The 22,392-nt window shown below is 36.0% G+C and overlaps 1 protein-coding gene across 1 annotated transcript; it reads left to right on the top strand.

Moving 5' to 3' along the window:
* The first annotated feature begins 548 nt into the window (after positions 1–548).
* Positions 549–17,381, top strand: ASB17 (ankyrin repeat and SOCS box containing 17). Its single transcript, XM_059924603.1, has 3 exons — positions 549–949; positions 12,967–13,246; positions 17,175–17,381. Exons 1-3 carry the CDS (start codon positions 549–551, stop codon positions 17,379–17,381), a joined length of 888 nt encoding a protein of 295 aa, XP_059780586.1.
* Positions 17,382–22,392: the final 5,011 nt, after the last annotated feature.

Below are 22,392 nucleotides of genomic sequence, written 5' to 3'. Positions count from 1 at the left end.
AGCCTTAGTTTCCTCAACTACAACATAGGGAAAATATTCTATGAAGATTAAGTGAGAACGTGCAGTCCTCATGCAGAACATGAGAACAATAGTACGTGAACTTTTTCACTGTATCATTATCTCTTTGTTATATGATGGCCTAAAAAGAATAATCAGTCTGATTATTAATACTATTTTGTCTAATGTATAGACTGTGCTTTTAGCGCTTGATAAACATACATACTAGCTTGAGTTGAATTCTTAGAAAGTTAAAAATATTATATCTTAGCTCTCCCATGTGCCATTTCTGTCCAATATGTCTTTCTCAAAGGTCACCAGTTACATATAATATCCCAAGTTTCTGACCTATGCTGATGACAGATCTCCATCTATTGTGATGTCATCCAGTACTTGATGGTAATATTTCACATGATATTTTCTTCTGGCTACAGTTTAAAGAGCACTTCCTGTTTGTAGGGTCAAGCCTACCACATTATCAAAATATGTAACTCAAGGATTACAGTATGACTTCCTGTGATTTTATTTCTATATCGTTGCCTTAAGTAGCAATGAGTAAATCTTCTAAATTATGTCGAAAGACTTCTTGTCCACGAAGCAATATATTCTGCAATCTCATTGATAAAATTGTTAAAAGACCATCCTTGCAGTTTTTGGGTCAGTGGGGATATCACTGTTATGAACCCAGGATTTACAGAACACTGGCAACAATTCTGAGGTACAGCGACTTGGATGGGTTTGACATACTACTCACAGATTATATTGCATTTGTCGAAAAATCAGGATACTGTTTTGAACTAAATTTTAATCTTGAATTTAGTGAAATATGTGTGAATACAATTCTGTACTGGGTTTTCGCCAGAAAAGGTAATCCTGACTTTGTGGAATTGCTCCTCAAGAGGACAAAAGACTATATTCAAGACAGAAGTTGTAACCTGGCACTGATATGGAGGTAATAATCTCATATGTTTTCAACATAAAAGGAGAAAATTTCTCTTTAGGAGGTTATACTACTTCTTTTTTTCTAAAATGTATATGCATAGTGACTACATATGGATAAAGAATCCTGACTTGATTGCTCATTCATTTGTTCATTCCTTCATTATTTATTCAATAAAACTTTACCTTTATGTAAAGTATTATGTACCAATAAATTACTAGTGGTTTGCTCTATAAAGCTTATATGTAAGTGTTCAAGGTAATGCAATGTTACACAACCTAGATTTCTGTAACTAGTCAAAGACATTGTTTTTTGTAATACTGTGATCTCTTCTTTTTGAGAATACTGAGAATGTTTACCTATAAACTGTCTAAATTGACTTTCAAAGTATAATTCAGGATATACACACATATTCACTTAATAATACTTGTTAAACATAATAATTCCCTATTTTTATGTTAAACATTATAAATTTGACTCCAAATTCTCCAGAATTGAACACAGCGAAAGCCAAATACCTGATTCAATCTGTTATAGAACCAAATTTTCACATTGTCTGAACATGTCAATCTAGCTAATGAATACTACTGAGGATCTTAGAATAAAATGTCCAATATGACCTCGTTGTAGTCTGTAATACAGATTTTAAAGTTACTTAGTTTGCACTAACTGCAATGTACTTTTTGGTTTTAGGTATTAGTTTGATTAGAACAGATGTGCATTTATCCATTCATTCAACAAAGTACTTATCACCTTACTATGCATGAGGCACTGTACTAGGCATGATGATAGAACCATGTATTCAGTGAAAAACGAGACAGATAAGATCAGTTTAAGATTAAACCAATTTAGATTCTGCCTGAAGCAGAGCTGTTTTCTTGATTGTGTATCACTGTGGTGAAGGAGAACCACTGGATTACTTTCCTTAATGATAACCCAAGTACAAAAACTGAGAGCTGAAGTCTTCAGTATCAAAAAATAAAACCCAAAATAGTACTTTTTGGTTGTTTTACGACCGTTATATTTGTAACTATAGCAGAGATCAGCAGCTTCTATCACTGAGTGTCACTAGCTGGGTTAAGTAGTGCCTATGTGTATCCCTGGCAGGCCCATGGGAAAGAAAAATGAAGTAAAACAAAGGAAGAGAGCATAAGTTAAAAAAAAGATTAATGAGGGGCAAGAAGGGAAAACTGAAAGGAAAGAAAGGAAAATGAAAGAAAAACACACAGTGGGACATGATAGAGTGCCATTAACAACTGTCTTAATAAACTGTTATAAGATTAACAGATTTTGACTTAGATGCATCCACAAGGTAAAACACATTACAGGCCAATTCTACGTACCACAATATCTTTAGGATCTTTCAGATTCACAGAATTTTAAATTCAGACGGAACCTAAGAATTCATTAGCAAACCTCCCCTAACCCCTCTTCCTGGGTAGCAACTCCCAGAGTGCATCTCTGGTTGGTGCTCATCTGGTCTCTGCTTGAATAACTCTAGTAGTAGTGAGTTAACTATTTCCTGAGGTAAACCATTCCTTTGCCAGGGACCCTTCTCTTTCCTAGCCACTCATTTTCCCTCAAAGATTTTACCCAGTCCCATGACTTTAAATATTATGATATGCCAATGACTCCCAAATCTTTATCTCCAGCCATGACCTCTCCTCTGAGCTCCAGACTCCTCCTATATGAGGCTGTCTGCTCAACATCTCCACAGAGCATCTCAAATTTAACAGAATCAAAACAGAATACTGATCTTACTCACACTCTACCTGCCAACTTGCTCCTTCCCCTGAATTCTGCCCTTGATTAATGGCCTCTGTTGCTCAGGCCAAAAATCTAGGATTTATGCTTGCTTCTTCTCTTTCTTTCACAACACATCGGCAAATCTTTTTGATTTTATCTCTAAAATATGTAACAATTAGTTATACTTTTCATCTCCTCTGTTTCTAACCTAGGTGAAGCCACCATCGCCTCTTGCTTAGACAACTCCAACAGACTCCTAAAAAGTCTTCCAGCTTCCACTCTTCCCTCTTACAATCCATTCTTGACTCAGAAGCCTGAGTGACCTCATAAAAATGTAAAATAGGTCATACCACCCATGCTTAAAATCAACCAAAGTTTTCCTACTACAGGTGAAATAAAATTCAAACCCAATACCCATTTTTTAAAACTCCCATATGATCTGTCCCCAAATCCAATCTCCTGAATTCTAATCTCATGTCATTCTCCCCCTTGAACACTATATTCCAACCACACATTGGTTGTCCACTGTCTACTCTTGCTAAAAGTGAGCTCCATGAAAGGAGGAACTTTGACTACTGCTTCAACATTGAATCCTCATGTCTAGAACTATGCAGATACATAGCAAGTGGTTAATGAAGATTGTGTTGGATGAAAAAGTGAATTTTTATACAGCTTTATTAGATTCTTCTTCCTCATAGTGCACTGAATTGTCTCCATTTCTCCAACTCTGCCCCCAGAGATATAGAGTACAAAGTCTACTCATTCTCTGTACTGTATGAAAACCTCTCAAATATTTGAACATAGCTATTATGTTCCCATAATGAATACCTTAAGTCTCCTATTATCTGTTGTTCTTTATTTCCATAGCAGCATCATTCTTTGGTCACCTCCCCCTGTATACACTCCAGTTTGATAATTTCCCTAATCCAATAATGAAGTGTCTAAATAGGTCCCTGGAGGAGAAGAAACAGAATTAATGAGAGAAAGGAACTTAAGTTTTTTCATTTTTGCAATAAACCTGCAAAAATAAATGCCACAGTATGGCAGACTGTAAGTGGATAAAGAGAGATGACATCATTCAGTTAAAATAACAATAATCATTTACTAAGCATTTTCTAAGTACCAGGCACTGTGTTATTTGCTGAGGATACAAAAACAAAGTAGAAACATTTCCTGACTTTGGAGAGCTCACAGACTAGTACGTAAGCAATAAAAAATTATAATTATACTGTAAGTTCAAAAATAGAAGCATATAGAGGTAGAAAGTACGGAGGACATCTTCAACACTATTGGGGAGGAGCAGGTATCTGAGAAGGCACTTTAGAAGAGGTGATGTCTTAAATTTATTTTTAAAATGTAGAAAGGAGTTTTCCCTGTCCTTCCCTTGAAGAAATGTAATCTAGGCAGAGAGAGGCTGACTAAAGCCAAGAGAGATACAAACATGTTGTATCCAGTGACTACAGGCAATTCAGCAATTGCTAGAGAGTGAGATGGAAATCAGGTAATAGTGACAGATAAGGCCTAAAAGAGAACACTTGAAGGACCTTTGTAGGCCATACTAAGGAATTTGAAATTTATACCACGGGTGATGCCCAATCAGTGAAGGTCTTTTCAGACTCGGAGTATGAAAATATTCATCAGCTCCCGTCTGAAGACTGGACTGTGGGAAGGGAGGGTGCAGCTAGAATTAGGGAGACTAGTTAGTAGACTGCTCAAACACTCCAGGTAAAATGGCAGCTCCAGAATTTCTGTAGAGGAAGGGTTGAGGGAAGCAATCTGATTGAAAAGAGGGAGGTGGTTAGAGGAGGTGCTTGAAACTGAATTTGCATAGCATGCCCAGTGTGCTAACTAAGATTACATGTGTACTTATAATAGTTTTGGGGGAAGAACTAATCTGCTCTACCACCATCTCCCCCAATCCCTAGGTAAATTATAATGAGGACTTAAACTAAAAACAATAGCAATAGGGAAAAGAAGAGATATTACTAAATAGAATAACCAGGCATTACAGTAGGTGATTAGAAGTAGAAAATGAAAGAGAAGAGTTAATCTTCAGATTTCTAAATTTTGAGACTTGTTGATGATTGTATTAGCTTCCTTTTGCTGCTGTAACAAAGCTGCCACAAACTTAGTGGCTTAAAATAATATAAATTTATTATTTTATAGTTCTGAAGGTCAGAAGTCCAAAATGAGGCTACAAGGGCTAAAATCAAGATGTCACAGGGTGGGTTCCTTCTGGAGGCTCTAAGGGAGAGCCTTAGAGGGCTCTAGCTAGATGCTCTAGCTGCCTTTGCCAGCTTCTAGAGCTGCCTACATTCCTTGGTTCATGGTCTCTTCCTCCATCTTCAAAGCCAACACTGTAGTCCTATCTCCTTCAATGGCTCTGCTTCTATCATTCTCTGACACCTCTTATAAGGACTCTTGTGATTATACTGGGCCCACCTGGATAATCTCGCACCTCAAGATCCTTATCCTAATTACATCTGCAAAATCCTTTTTGCCATATTGAGAGGCCATTTCAGTCTACCACAATGGTCATGCCACAAATCTATCAAAATTAATACAAGAGACTACAAAGTCAGTTTTGGACGCATGTGTTTGCATTGCCTAAGGGATATCCAGGTAAAGATGTGCAGTAGGTGGCTATTATGTAGTGTCATCCTTGATGTCTCTTTTATATTGCACATCTTAGTCTGTCAGGACATCTGTTGAGTCTACCTTTAAACAATATACAGAATTTGATCATCTCCACTGTTATCACCCAAGCTAAGTGATTTCTCTCCTTCTATCCCATAACAAATTCTCAATAAAGGTGAGATTGTGCTGCTATTTTTACTCAGAATCTCCAATGGTTCTTCCATTCCATTTAGGGTAAAAGATGAAGTTCTTAGAGTGATCTGCAAGGCTTTACACGATGTGACATCCCATTACCTCTGTCCTCATTTCCTACTATCCCTCACCCTTTTCACACTTTTAGCCACACAGGCTCCCTTACTCTTCCTTCACCACCCCAGGCACACTCTCCTGCCTTAGGGTTCTTAAATGTCCAAATGGCTAACTTCTTCATCTCCTTCTTCTTTATCCAATGTCACATTTCAGTAGAGCCCTCTCCTATCATCCTATTTAAAGTTGGAAAATGCCAAAAGTTCAGGACCAGACACTTTCATGAATATCAAACATTCAAAGAAGCCTTAATCCTTCTCAAACCATCCAAAAAATTGAAAAGGAAGGAATGCTCCCAAACTCATTCTATGAGGCCAGCATTAGCCTGATACCAAAAGCAGATAAAGGCACTTTGAAAAAAATAATTAAATAAAATAAAATTACAGGCCAATATCCCTGATGAACATAGATGCAAACATCCTATACAAAAGAATAACAAACTGAATTCAACAATACATTAAAAGGATATACACCATGATCAAGTAGAATTTATTCCAGGGATGTAAGAATGGTTCGATATGTGTAAATCAATCAACCTGATACACCACATTAACAAAACAAAGAATAACACCATATAATCATCTCAATAGAGGCAGAAAAAACATTTGACAAAATTCAACATCCATTTATGATATAAACTCTCAACAAAGTGGGTATAGAGGGAACATACCTCAACATAATGAAAGCTATATATGATAAACTCATTGTTAACATATTATTCAATGGTGAAAACCTGAAAGCTTTTCCTCTAAGATCAGGAACAAGAAAAGGATGCCCACTATCACCACTTTTATTCAACATAGTATTGGAAGTCCTAGCTACAGCAAATCAAACAAGAAAAAGAGACAAAATTGGAAAAATTGGAAAGAAAAAAGTAAAACCGTCACTACTTGCAGGTGACATGATACTATATAGAGAAAACCCTAAAGGGTCCACCAAAAATTTATTAGAACTAATAAACGAATTCAGTAAAGTTGCAGGATACAAAATCAATAAAGAAATCTATTGCATTTCTAAATGTTAGTAACTATCAGAAAGAGAAATTAAGAAAACAATCCCATTTATAATCGTATCAAAAGAATAAAACATCTCGCAATAAATTTAACCAAGGAGGTGAAAGACCTGTACTCTGAAAACTATAAGATATTGGGATTTCCCTGGTGGTGCAGTGGTTAAGAATCTGCCTGCCAATGCAGGGGACACGGGTTCGAGCCCTGGTTCGGGAAGATCCCACATGCTGCAGAGCAACTAAGCCTGTGCGCCACAACTACTGAGCCTGCGTTCTAGAGCCTGCGAGTCACAACTACTGAGCCTGCAAGCCACAACTACTGAAGCCCGAGCACCTAGAGCCCATGCTCCACAACAAGAGAAGCCACTGCAGTGAGAAGTCCGCACACTGCAATGAAGAGTAGCCCCCTCTCGCTGCAACTAGAGAAAGCCTGTGTGCAGCAACAAAGACCAAATGCAGCCAAAATAAATAAATAAATAAATAAATAAATAAATAAATAAACTTACCAAAAAAAACCCCTATAAGATATTGATGATAGAAATTGAAGATATTGATGAAAGAAATGGAAAGATATACCATGCTCATGGATTCAAAGAATTAACAGTTAAAATGTCCAAACTACCCAAAGCAATCTACAGATTCAGTGCAATCCCTATCAGAATAACAATGGTATTTTTCATGAAACTGAAACCAATAATCCTAAAATTTGTATGGAATCTTGAAAGACCATGAACAGCCAAAGCAATCTTGATAAAGAAGAACAAAGCTGGAGGTATCATGCTCCCTGATTTCAAACTATACTACAAAGCTATAGCCATCAAAAATGTATAGTACTGGCATAAAAACAGGCACATAGATCAATGGAACAGAATAGAGAGTCCAAAAATAAACCCATGCTTATATGGTTAATCAATCTACAACAAAGGAGGCAAGAATATACAACGGGGAAAAGACAACATCTTCAATAAATGGTGTTGGGAAAACTGGACAGCTACACACAAGAGAACCAACCTGGACCACTTTCTTACACCATATACAAAAATACACTCAAAATGGTTACAGACCTAAATATAAGACCTGAAACCATAAAACTTTTAGATGAAAACATAGGCAGTATGCAATTTTACATCAGTCTTAGTAATATTTTTTTGGATATGTATCCTCAGGCAAGGGCAACAAAAGCAAAAATAAACGAATGGGACTACATCAAACTAAAAAGCTTTTGGATAGCAAAGGAAACCATCAACAAAATGAAAAGGCAACCTACTGAGTGGGGAGAGTTACGTGCAAACAATATATCCAACCAGTGGTTAATATCTAAAACATATAAAGAACTCATACAACTCAATATTATAAAAATCAAATTTAAAGAGGTTCAGGGAACCTGAATAGGTATTTTTTTCCCAAGGAAGACATACAGATGGGCTATAGATATGTGAAAAGATGCTCGACATCACTAATCATCAGAGAATTGCAAATTAAAACCATAATGAGGGCTTCCCTGGTGGCGCAGAGATTGAGAATCCGCCTGCCAATGCAAGGGACATGGGTTTGAGCCCTGGTCCAGGAAGATCCCACATGCCATGGAGCAACTAAGCCCCTGCGCCACAACTACTGAGCCTGCGCTCTAGAGTCCACAAGTCACAACTACTGAGCATGTGTGCCACAACTACTGAAGCCCACATGCCTAGAGCCTGCGCTCCACAACAAGAGAATCCACCGCAATGAGAAGCCTGCGCACCACAACCAAGAGTAGCCCCCGCTCACCACAACTAGAGAAAGCCCGTGTACAGCAACAAAGACCCAACTCAGCCATAAATAAATAGATAAATAAATAAATAGATAAATAACTATATTTATAAAACCACAATGAGATATCACCTCCCCCCGTCAGAATGCCTATTACCAAAAAGACAACCAATAACTGTTAGTGAAGATGTAGAGAAAAGGGAACCCTTGTGCACTGTTGGTGGGAATGTAAATTGGTGCAGCCACTATGGAAAACAGTATGTAGTTTCCTCAAAAAAATTAAAAATAGAGTTACCATATGATCCAGCAATTCCACTTCTGGGTATTTATGTGAAGAAAATGAAAATACTAATTAAAAAAGATACATGCACCCCTACGTTCCTTGCAGCATTATTTACAATAGCCAAGATATGGAAGCAACCTAAGTGTCCATCAATAGATGAATGGATAAAGAAGTAGTGTCTGTGCATATATACATATATACATATATACATATATACAATGTATTATTACTCAGCCATACAAAAGAATAAAATCTTGCTATTTGTGACAACATGGACAGATTTAGAGGGCAGTATGCTAAGTGAAATAAGTCAGATAGAGAAAAACAAATACTGTATGATTTCACTTACATGTGGAATCTAAAAAACAAAACAAATGAACAAACAAAACAAAAAGGAAACCGACTCATAGATACAAACTGTTGGTTTCACGGCAGGGGTGGTATGGAATTGGGAAAAATAGGTGAAGGAGATTAAGAGGTACAAACTTCTAGTTATAAAATAAATAGGTAATGGGGATGTAATTTACAGCATAGGGAATATAGTCAATAATATTGTAATAACTTTGTACAGTGATAGATGATTAATTGTGGTGATCAATTCATATTGTGTATAAATATCAAACCACTATGTTATACACCTGAAACCAATATAATATTGCATGTCAACTGCATTTAAATTAAATAAATAAATAAAATAAAATTGAGAAATGCCCTCACTGCACCTTCCCAGAACTTCCATACTTCTTATCCTGCACTACTTTTTCTTTTTCCCACAATACTTATCAAACCTTCTAACATATTATAAAATTGGCTTGTTTGCTATGTTCATTCTGTTATGTATTGTCTGTTATCCCTCACTACTATATTAGCAAGAAAGTGGCATCTTTGTTTTGTTCACTCATATATCCCAAGTACCCAAAAGGGTGCCTGACATACAGTATGCATTCAGTAAGTATTTGTTGAATAAATTAATAGACAGTAGTTATCATGTTATGGTCATAGATGAAATTGCCTGAGAACAATTAATCAGATGAAAATTAGTCAAAAGGCCACATCTACTTTACTTAGATGTTGAGGGCAGAGGAAGAGGAATCAGTGAAAGAGGGTTGAGAATGAATAGTCAAAGAGGTAGATGCATAACTTGAAGAGAATGGTCCCACAGAGTCATGGGAAAACATCTCAAGAAAGTCAACTGTGTCAAATATCAAAGACAAAATGATTATGAAGAAAGGTCTATTAAATTGGCAGCTGGAAACCACAAGAGAAATGCTAGGAAAATTTTTAGAAATAATTATTATAGCTACAAAACGGAATCATTCCCTGCATGTCTATATGGAAATATTATGTCCCATTTCATAAGTGCATATATGACAGGTTTTCAGATACAGGGGGTTCAGTTCATTAACCTCACATTTAAAAATTGATTCTTGCTTTGCTTGCCTCATTCCATCCATATAAGTACTGTAATAATTAACTGTCAGGACAGATTAAGCAAATTTTGGTTTACAATAACATGGTCTTTAAACATGAGGATTAATTATATGTCATTTGGGTACAGACTAGACTTTTGAATCTCATTGTAAACCTATTTGAGTTTTAGTTATGTTTTCAACATTTTTGGTTCAAAATATCTTCTACAGTAATGTCAATCTTAATATCTTAAAATCAACTAATATCTCTACATCTTAACAAGGGCCACTTACAGTATTTTTTGTCCCCTAAGTCCCTTGAATTCCCATACTTATAAGTCTCTTAAGGCAAATATCTTCTTAAGAGTTAGCAAGATGAATAAATTAGATTGCTTTTGAAAATGTTAAATGATTGTGCTTCACTAAAATTCTGATTAGGCCCGAAAGCTACAGAGTAACTTTAAAATTAATAATATTTTTCAGGATAATGGTAAAAAAAAAAATCAATTAACATATATTTGAGTATGTACTATGGGCCAAGCATTGTTCTAGGCATTTAGGGATATAAAAGTGTATTAAACAGACAAAGAGTATTGCCCTGTAGAACTTAAAATTTTATAGTTTATCTTGCCCACCCATTGATTTTGAAGATAAGAAAATGAAAGATTAGAGACATTAAGCAAGTTGTCCAAAATGATAAGAGCTTAATGGAGCTAGGTACAAAGTGCCATAGAGTTTATTAGACAGGGTCTTATACGATGAGCAAGACTTGTTCCAGAATTGAAAATGGAAGGGAAGAACATACACAAATCAAAGAAATGTAAAAGAGTTGAATGCAGTGGTGGTTTGGGAAAGTGAATACCAACAATCAGGAGAGGGAATATAGAAGTAGTTTAGAAGTTCAATTTTGGATATGTGTTGGAAGTATTTGTGAAAAAGATGACATGTTCAGGACAATATTGATCTGGAGATGACTCTAGGAGAGAGTGTATATATATTTTATACAGAATTAGAAGGATATATATAGTGCCACTGGTAGAGTGATGACAAAAATCCCACTTCTTAATTTCTAAAACACTATTCTGCACTGCACCACACTATTTTTTTTTTTTAATCACAAAATCTTGGCATTTCAGAGCTCAGTGAAGCTTTGGAGATAAACTAGTTGGTCTAGTAATTTTCAAACTGTACTTTTTGGAGCTCCTGACAAGAGAATCACCATATGGGAGGTCTCTAGGACCCCAAATACACTTCAACCAGAGAACTTATCTAATACAAAAGATGTATTTTATATAGCTAGTTCTTGCATAACAATATTCCAGTGTTGGTTTATGTTTGTAAATGAAACATTCTTTCCAATCTTTTTATTGCCAAACACCTACTATGACCTTCAAGTCTTAGATCCAGAATAACCTACAGGCAATGACTAACCCAGGTAGAGTTAGGTGCCCCTCCTTGGTGCTTCTACAGTTCCCCAAGCATGTCTCTATTGTAGCAATTATCACCTTGTATTGTATTTATTGAATTACTTGTTTGTTTCCCTTACTAGACTATAATAAGCATCTTGAGATCAAGGACTACATCTTTCATCTTTGCATATCTAGTACTCAGTACACCCTGGACAAGCCAGTGTTAAATAAATTAGTTAATGAATGGATGAGCAAATGAATACATAAATGCATGAGGAAATGGAGACTCAAAGAAGCTGACTTACTAGTTAGGAGAACTAAAACCTAGAACCTAGAACCTTTAAATCTCTATTGTTTTTAGCACTATACCATGTTGCCTCCCATCTTATTTGAAATCTTAAAGTTCTTTTTGAATAATGCTTTTCTTGCTAGGCATAATTGTCCGAAACTAATATTTATAGTTTGTATGCTGTTCTGCAGAATATATTAGTATTTTATTAGACCAATCAAGAGAATTCCAGAGACAAGGACCATAAATAAAATTTCCCTTTCTTTAGTCCTAAAAGCCATGTCTACTTGGCCAAATCAAAGCTTGATAATTAATACAAAATTCCCTGTGGCTGATTCTACCATGTCCTATCTACATATAGTGATCAATTCAATAGCAAACTTAAATGTCTATTAAATGAAACAATTGCAAGAACTATACACAATTAGAAAAAAATAACATTTTCATTTCTGTCATAAGGGAGGAGAAATTTTCAAGTCCAGCCATCATATAGCACTCCAGGAAAAACAAGATTTCAGAGAACTCTCAAAACTCTACTGAAGAAGGCAAATTAAATTCTGTCCTTGAGGGACCTGATATGACCCTCATCATAATTTACATTTCTTCAACCTGAAAATATCAACTCTGATTTTATTAAAGTGAAAAAATAGAATTAAGGTAGTTGCACTTATTCCTTTTCAGTCTAATTTTCAAACTCAATTCAATCTCAAGCTTGATACATGATCAAGAACAACAGAAACAAAAGGGTCACAGAATTCTGTTCTATTAATAAAGCGAAATAAAAAAGTCTGTCCCTCTTTTCCATTTTAGATTTTCCAGAGCTATATCAGTTTTATAATATTAGTTCTAATCACTATGGATTTCTCAAATGAGAAACAGAATTGCTATTACTAAAACTAAACACTTTCCACACATTGTAAATCTTTTTGTTTGTTTGTTTTTACAAGTGTAAAGGGGATTTAAGTGTGTAGTACAGTTTTCTTATTTTTTGACCTTCAGGTTGGCCTAGATTCTGAGTGGAAAACTCTTTTTAAGACATACTATATATAAAGGAGAAGTTACATTAATGTTATTTAAGATATTTACTATTTAAGATAATACTATTATTTTCCCTTTACTGTTAAGACAAAGTTTTTACCACATTCCTTAATTCTATATTCAATGAGGTTTTTCTTGTTTGTCTGATTCACAGAACTTTCACACCAGTATACTGTCGAAGCCCATTAAGTGGCATCACACCTCTACTTTATGTAGCTCAGACGAGACAATCCAATATCTTAAAAATACTCCTGCAATATGGAATCGTAGAAAGAGAAAAAAACCCTATCAACATTGTGTTAACAATATTGCTCTACCCCTCAAGAGTGAGAATAATGGTTGATCATGAACTGGTAGACATCCAGGAAGATGCCAAAACATGTTTAGTGCTTTGTTCCAGAGTGTTTTCTGTCATTTCAACCAGGGAAATAGAGGTAAGCAAAATATTGTACTTTGGGTGTGGGTTCACATGTTGATCAATTTTAAGATAAAATTGTGAGGCAAGAATAAAGTTAATTTTTAATCTATCAATCCAGTGAATCACTGAGTATATGCTTATAAATTAAAAATAGGCAAAATTCTAATTATCTTGAATATTAGCTCTTTTATTTCATAATTTTATGTCTTCTAAATATGAAATAACTTTTTAAGTTAGTATAGCTTATTTTAGTAGTTATTAAGTAGATGTATATTATTATTACATTCTAATTACATAATAACCTGTTTATTAGGATTTCTATGTCTCTTAAAAACAGAACAGGGCTTCCCTGGTGGCTCAGTGGTTAAGAATCTGCCTGCCAATGCAGGGAACACAGGTTTGAGCCTGGGTCGGGGAAGATCCCATATGCCGCAGAGCAACTAAGCCTGTGCGCCACAACTACCGAGTCCGCGAGCCGCAACTACTGAGCCCACAAGCCTAGAGCCTGTGCTCCACAACAAGAGAAGCCACCGCGATAAGAAGCCCATGCACTGCAACGAAGAGTAGCCCCCACTCACCACAACTAGAGAAAGCCCGCGCACAGCAACAAAGACCCAACGCAGCCAAAAATAAATAAATTTAATAAATTTAAAAACAAAAAAAAACCCAGAACAAATTAAACTTTTAACAGACTTCTTTTCCAATAGAATATTGTAAAATGAAAGTTACATTTCTCCCCACTATAATCACATACCAAGAAACACATTTTCCTTTTCAAAATTCCTGAACAATTTTAAGCATGAAAATATAAAGGCTTTAAATATTTGCTCAATTGAAAATATCTATCCCTCAGAAATGTGAAGAGTTTCTCCTTGATAAGGTTTAAAAAAAAAATCAACCACATGAAGGGCATGTTTATCCTGTCAAAATGAACTGTAAGTTTCAGCATCAAATTGTATAGTGTCTATTAGTATCAAGAAATAAGTCTAAAATAGACAACTGATGGGAACATACTGTACAGCACAGGGAACTCTACTTTATACACTGTAGTGTCCTAAATGGAGGGGATATATGTATATGTATATGTATGACTGTTTCATTTTGCTGTGCAGTAGAAGCTAACACAACATTGTAAAGCAACTATACTCCAATAAAAATTAATTAAAAAAAAAGAAATAAGTCTGCATAATGTAAAGAAAGCTACCCCTATAAATTTAAACCAGTCAAAGTGCCAAGGAATCTAGCAGTTCCCCTTATCTTTAAAGGTGTGACTTCAGAAATAAACTCCTAAGAAATATAGTTCTGCTGGGTCTTCAATTTTTTTTTTTTTTTTTGGCTGTGTTGGGTCTTCGTTTCTGTGCGAGGGCTTTCTCTAGTTGCGGCAAGCGGGGGCCACTCTTCATCGCGGTGCGCAGGCCTCTCACTATCGCAGGCTCTCTTGTTGCGGAGCACAGGCTCCAGACACGCAGGCTCAGTAGTTGTGGCTCACGGGCCTAGTGGCTCCACGGCATGTGGGATCTTCCCAGACCAGGGCTCGAACCCGTGTCCCCTGCATTGGCAGGCAGATTCTCAACCGCTGCGCCACCAGGGAAGCCCGGGTCTTCAATTTTTTAGGCCTTAACAATGCATATCAATCAACCATGCCTGGGCCAACTGTAAGGAGAGCAAATTCGTCAAATTATTTTGGCAACCAATTTTTTTATTTTAAAAAAAATTTTATTTTATTTATCTATTTTTGTCTGCATTGGGTCTTCGTTGCCGCGCATGGGCTTTCTCTAGTTGTGGCGAGAGGGGGCTACTCTTGGTTGTGGTCCGTGGACTTCCCATTGCGGTGGCTTCTCTTGTTGCGGAGCATGGGCTCTAGGTGCTCGGGCTTCAGTAGTTGCGGCTCACAGGCTCAGTTGTTGTGACTCACAGGTTCTAGAGCGCAGGCTCAGTAGTTGTGGCACACGGGCTTAGTTGCTCTGCGGCAAGTGGGATCTTCCCGGACCAGGGCTCGAAACTGTGTCCCCTGCATTGGCAGGCAGATTCTTAACCACTGTGCCACGAGGGAAGCCCTGGCAACCAATTTTTGTTGCTGTTTTTTGTTGTTTTTGTTTTTATGGCTGCACCACACGGCATGTGGAATCTTAGTTTAGTTCGCTGACCAGGGATTGAACCCGCGCCACCTGTACTGGAAGTGTGGAGTCTTAACAACTGGACTGCCAGAGAAGTCCTTGGCAACTAATTTTTAAAACAAAAAAATAAAAAAATTTTTTTGCTTCTCTATATATACAATGGAATACTACTCAGCCATAAAAAGAAAAGAAATTGAGTTATTTGTAGTGAGGTGGATGGACTTAGAGACTGTCATATAGAGTGAAGTAAGTCAGAAAGAGAAAAACAAATACCATATGTTAACACATATATATGGAATCTAAAAAAAAAAAAAAAGGTTCTGAAGAACCTAGGGACAGGACAGGAATAAAGATGCAGACATAGAGAATGGACTTGAGGACACAAGGAGGGGGAAGGGTAAGCTGGGACGAAGTGAGAGAGTGGCATGGACATATATACACAACCAAATGTAAAATAGCTAGCTAGTGGGAAGCAGCTGCATAGCACAGGGAGATCAGCTTGGTGCTTTGTGTCCACCTAGAGGGGTGGGGATAGGGAGGGTGGGAGGGAGACACGAGAGGGAGGAGATGGGGGTATGTACGTATATGTATAGCTGATTCACTTTGTTATACAGCAGAAACAGACACACCATTGTAAAGCAATTATACTCCAATAAAAATGTTAAAATTTTTTTTGCTTCTTTAGTAATTTGCTTGTCCTTGTCCAGTGTTAGTCCTGCACAATTTTTATAGGACATATTGATTCTCAACCAGCTCCATGAATGCTATTGCTGAGGTACACTCATAATAGAAGAGTATTAGGATAGAATGAGTTGATCAAAATCACCTGAGTGGCAAAGAAGTTAAAGCTGGATTCCAATCAATTTCAGCTTAATAAGTGAAGTAGCATTGAGCAATAAGGTGAAAAATGGCATAAAAACCAGCTTAAAGAACTTTAAATAACCCTGCTTTTCATTTCCACATTTGCCAGTTTTATTGTAAATATACATTTAGATATCTTTACTTCTAGACCACAGTTCTGTGATTGCAGAGGCTATGTCTATTTTGCGTAGCCTAGCAATTATCCCAAGCACCAAGGTCAATGCTGAGTATATATGAGATATTCTTTAAATAATTGTTTACTGAACAATGAAAAATTATATATCATTTAAGTTAAAGTGTCATGTAGTCTGTAGAGGGTAGGTTCTTCTGGAGAAGTACCTCTATAATACAGCAATGTCTTTTACTTCTAAATCAGCCTAATAACATTTGGCTTCTAGAACCAAATCTTTAAAAGAGTAGCTTAACTAAAACATAAAAAGTTATCTTCATGTGTATGGGCCTCTTGTTAGGTCTTCTCATGATTCAGCAGTATATAGTTTTACTCTACAATGGTTGGAATCACCTGGTGGAACTTTCAGGATTTATGTTGTCTTTGCCCAACCCCCCATCAACTAAATCAGAAATTCTAGAGTAGAACCTCAGCATTAATATTTTCTAAAGTCTCCTAGATAATTCCAGTCAAACTGGTCAAATTGGCAACACTACTCTAGAAGAAGCTAATAAACCATAAGTGTATGATCTGTCTAAAATTAAAAACATACAGATTCACTGTTGTAAGAAATAATGTTTTGTGTCCTTAGACACATTAAACCTTATATATGATTGTGAGAATAAAATGGGAGTAAAAATTCTTGCCTCAAGTGAAAATGTTTTAGAAAAAACATTATAAGGGTTAAATAAATTTAAGATACATTTTGTGAATTCAAATAAAAAAATTAAAATGTTTATAATTTGAACTAATCCAATTATTAATATTACAAAATTAACTATTTCTCTTTTCTTTAGACGCAGCTAAGTTTAGGAAGACGTCCAATTATTTCAAATTGGTTGGACTACATTCCTTCAACAAGATACAAAGATCCATGTGAACTATTACATCTTTGCAGAATAACCATCAGGGCTCAACTATTGACCAACAATATGCTCCCAAATGGAATATTTTCACTTCTAATTCCTGTTCGTCTACAGAACTACCTGAATTTAGAAAGCTAATGCACGTCTTTCTGCATTCTTTAAGGACGCTCACTGTTGTATGGTTTAGAAGTTAATAAACTATTAACTTCACACAAATTTTTACTGCATTGAACATTACATTAGAAAATATATTTTCACATGACACCCTAAATGAATCACCTTTAAATTAACATATGGCTCTACCCATTAACTTTCTATAGTGTAACAAATTATATGCATTTTAAAAATATTTTAGATTTATGCTTTTATTCTGTTTTTAAAAGTTGTTTTTGGCCTTAGAGCATTCTTACTTGTGGAAAATCTGGTCATATTAATGTTCTGAACTCTGAAGCTCTTATTTTTAGTATGTCCTAAGTTAGGTAAATATTATTTTATATTTTATATCCATAATAACAAACGTTTACTGAGTTATTTTGAAAATAAAACACTGTGTTTGGTAGTAGGGAATAATTAATGAAATTAAGAGGTGATCCCTTCCTTGAGAGAAGAATTTATAATTCTGTAGCATCCATGGTCACAAATAATACAAGGTAAAGAATTAGTCAACCAAAGTGTTGGGAATAGGATGACAGAAATAGATTATATTTGGACATAATTAGCCTTAAGTTACAACTTGGAGCTTGGGTATTTTGGTATGTGATACCCCTAAATACTAGCCCAGCAGTATTTTTTTTTTCCAGCAGTATTTTTTTAATGAGATATAATTGTGTAAAACAAAATAAGTTTCAGGTATATAACAGAACGATTCAATAAATTTATATACTGTGAAATAATCACCACAATAAGTCTAGTTAACACCCATCATCACACATAGTTACAAGTTTTTTTTCTTGTGATGAGAACTCCAGATCTACTCTTACCGACTTTCAAATACATAATACAATTATTAACTATAGTCACCATGCTGTACATTACATGCTCAGGATTTATTTATAACTGAAAGTTTGTACCTTTTGATCACCTTCACCCATTTCATCTACCCCCAAATTATATGCATTTTAATACAAAAAAGAAACAATTTTGACCCAACATCACATCAAAATGAAACTATTATCAGTTAAATCTGCATATCCTTTGGTTACAAAGAAACTTGTTTTCTTAAAAAAATTAGAATGTATTCTACAACAATTTTTTAGCTCTTTGCTTTTTGAATATCTAGGGTATTAGACTGTTCTCTATATAACTATGTGGTCAAACTGTTGCAACACAAAGATGAGAACTGGAAGATAATTCTCCATGGGTTTCTCATGTTTCCACCTGTCTTATGAGCAGAGGAACTGTCTTACTCTTGACTATCTTTTTAAGGATGTTTGTATAGTGAGCAGCCTTAGAAGATAGAGATAGTGACTCCCTCTGAGCAGAGGGCAGTTTTGCTCAATATCTAATATAATAAAGGCAATGTCTTCCTCTGGGGAAGTGTTCAAGGAGGTTTGCTTGAAGCTCATTTTAAAAGCCTGGAGTTTCCCAAGCTTGGGATTCTTCAGCTATAACACCAATCCACTGTGTGCACATCTACCTGGACAACTACACATCTTAGAGGATGGGGGTACGTGGAACCAACACAAACAAGAAGCTCATGCTGCATGCTGTGTCACTAGTAATAAAGTTCTTTGTTTCTGACCCAGTCTTTTGTCTTCTGACAGAAAACAGTATGGTAAGCTAAACTGCTAGTTTGCAAGTAAGGTAAAAATCTTAGACACTTCACAGTCCTTGACAATGAGAATCTGTTCCCCACCTCATCACTGCATTTAGATCCATTTCAGTAGATTATGGTAGACAGTATCCATCCTCACTATCTGCAATCTGGGGACTATCAAAATTTTGACAATTCATAAGAAAAGGGTATCTATAGTAAGACAAAACAATTGTGTGATTTAAGTTTCTAAAGAACAGAATAGAAATAGCCAAGTAACAATATAACTAGATCACTTGCTCTTCCTCTCCTTCCACGTTCGTTCCCTTAACTGCATTACAGGGTTGGATTATAGAAATGCTTCCTTATTACACTTAAACTACATTTAAATATGATTGAGCATATTTTAAGCCCATAACTAAGTATATAGGAAGTTCAAACAACACACAATGTATTAATATTTGAATATTTTACCAGTAGCATATGATAATTATTTTAGTTGGAAATATGTGTTAACATGAAGAAAGTTAAAAAAAAAACAAAAACCTTAATCTAGCTTATAAAGAATAACTAGATTGCTGATCCAGATGAAGTGATTCTTCTGGGCAAATACTTAAGCAAATCTTTTTACATTTATTCCCTAATTTCCATCCACTCGAACAGAGCTTCATGAATTTTATCTAGTCATCACTTCTACTGAACATGGCTCATACCTATGCTAGAGAGTGGGCAACAAGCAGCACCTAAATTTCTGGAACTTCTTTCTTCTTTTTTTGGGGGGGGGGGGGCGCCATGTCACACGGTTTGTGGGATTTTAGTTCCCGGACCAGGGATCAAACCCGGGAACCTGGCAGTGAGAATGCCGAGTCCTAACCACTGGACCGTCAGGGAATTCTTTGAAACTTCCTTCTACTGGAATTCTTATTATTTCCATATTTCTCAACATGGTTGATGGCATCACCACCTAGAGTCATATTTAACTCTTCCCTTCTGTATTAATTTGCTAGGGCTGCCATAACAAAGTACAAAAATTAGGTGGCTAAAACAACAGTAATTTATTGTCTCACAGTTCTGGATCCCAGAAGTCTAAAACTGAGGTGTTAGCAGAACCACACACCCTCTGAAAACTGTAGGGGAATCCTTCCTAATTTCTGGTGGTTTTCCAGCAATCTTTGGCATTCTTTGGCTTGTAGATGTATCACTCCAATCCTCTATCTTCACATGGCATTCTCCCTGAGTCTCTGTGTCTTCACATGGCAATCTTCTTATAAGGACACCAGTCATATTGGATCAGGGGCCCACCCTCCTCCAGTATGACCTCATCTTAACTAATTATCAATACATTTGAAATGATCCTATTTCCAAATAAGGTCACATACTGAAGTACAGGGGGTTAGGACTTAACGAATCTTTTTCAAGGTGACACAATTCAATCCATAACACCTTCCCCTCACTAAAAAATCGGATAAGTCATGAATCGCTAAATCTGGTTAATCAACACTAAATCTCCTTAATATCTTTCAAATCAATGTCTTCTCTCCTCCACCAGCCACTCCACCCTCTCCATTTTCCTCCTTTACACACACACACACAAACCTGTTCCATTCTCACTGTTTCTACCCTTAATCATCAATTCTCTTCTGCACTACCGAGTTTCTTAAACTATCTCATCTCCTTGGTTTCAACCACACATCCCAAAACCATTTATGCTACCACCCAGATGATCTTTCTAAAATGGAAATCTTATCATGCTATTCCTCTACTACCACCACCACCATCCTCTTCCACTCTCTAGCAACAGACCTTAAAACTCTACAGTCATCTAAAGGAGAAACTGATAATAAAGCACTTCATCTTTTTGCCACTCTCTCATATGCACTCTATCCCCCAGCTAAACCAAACTGCTTACTGTTTCACATCTCTTTGCTTTTACATATGCTGATCCTTATCTAAAATGTTCTTCCCTTCCTGAACACTTGACATATTTTACTACCTTTTAAACTCCCTTGACGCACAAAGAACTGTAAACAGTTTTTGTGCTACTACCCTTCTTATGTTCCTATATTATCGTACTTATCACATGGTGTTCCAACGCTACTACATGCGTTTTTTTCTTAACTACACCTGAAAAGTCTACCTCAAGGTCAGACATCTTTTGTGCGCCTAGCACCTAGTACATTGTCTGTTCTATAATAAATATTATTGAATTATATTTTTGGTAGTTTTTTTACCAAACTCTGAAACTTTTGCTTGAAGGGAAAGATTTAAAAATGTGCTACCAGAGAGGTTAAACTAAAAAGCAGCTAAAAAATAATTTAGGAAAAAGAAAGATTTTTAAAAATCGCTGCTTGCTAAAGAATGATCAGAATAGCTTTAAAATATTTTAAATGCATTACTCACCACATATCTATTAGAATGGCTAAAAAAAAATTTTTAAACTGACAATACACCAAGTACTAAAGAACATGTGGGACAACTGGACCTCTCATACACGGCTGACAGGAATGTAAAATGGTATAAGCCCTCTGGAAAAGAGTCTGCAGGCTTCTCATGAAGTTAAATATACACTTACAATATGACAGGGCCATTCCACTCCTATTTAACCTAGATAAATTAAAACTTAACACTCACACAAAAATCTGTACACAAATGTTTGTAACAGCTTTATTCATAATCGCCAAAAACTAGAAACCTAAATGTCCTTCAGTGAGTGAATGGATAAACTGTGGTACATACAAACAATGGAATACCAGGCAGCAATAAAAAGGCACAACCAAATGGATAAATTCTAAAGTACATTATGCTCAGTAAAAGAAGCCAGTCTCAAAAGGTTACATGCTATATGACTGGTAAAAACAAAACTATAGGGAAGGAATGCTTAACCATACTCAGTGATTGCTGGGTTAAAGTTAGGAGTCAGGGAAGAATTTGGCTACAAAGGGACAGTACTAAGGGAATCATCTGGCGGTGACAGAACTGTTGTGCATCTTGAGTGTGGTAGTACCATGAATCCATAAATGTGCCAAAATTCATAAAATTGTAGACCAAAAAAGATTTAATTTTACTGTTATGCAAATTTAAAAATAAACAAATGTATTACTTCCTAGGCATGAGGATAAGCTGCTCTTTTCCTCTACTCCCCTATACCTTACCCCTAGACTTGAAGAAGATTACTTTACATGAGGAGAAAGGTGGAACAGACTAAAAGAATGACTTTGAGGTGGAAATTCAAGGAGTTTCCTAAAACATTATGGACATTTATCTTAAAAGACTGAATTATAAGATAATGATCTATAATTTTAGAGAAAGGCAAAGGCGAAGAGGTACTGAAGAGTAGAGCAAATAGACCTGAAAATTAAAGAATGGATTGTCTTCCTAGCATTCACCTCCATCCTA

Source organism: Balaenoptera ricei, chromosome 1 (assembly GCF_028023285.1).
Source record: "Balaenoptera ricei isolate mBalRic1 chromosome 1, mBalRic1.hap2, whole genome shotgun sequence".
Classification (NCBI taxonomy): domain Eukaryota; kingdom Metazoa; phylum Chordata; class Mammalia; order Artiodactyla; family Balaenopteridae; genus Balaenoptera; species Balaenoptera ricei.
This window is presented reverse-complemented; position numbering and strand designations above follow the sequence as displayed.

What these genes read in the sequence shown, in the direction of transcription:
- ASB17 (XM_059924603.1), top strand. Translation starts at nt 549, where the DNA reads ATGAGTAAATCTTCTAAATTATGTCGAAAGACTTCTTGTCCACGAAGC. An exon ending in AACCTGGCACTGATATGGAG is followed by an intron (nt 950 to 12,966) that starts GTAATAATCTCA and finishes TCTGATTCACAG; the next exon opens with AACTTTCACACCAGTATACT. An exon ending in TTTCAACCAGGGAAATAGAG is followed by an intron (nt 13,247 to 17,174) that starts GTAAGCAAAATA and finishes TCTTTTCTTTAG; the next exon opens with ACGCAGCTAAGTTTAGGAAG.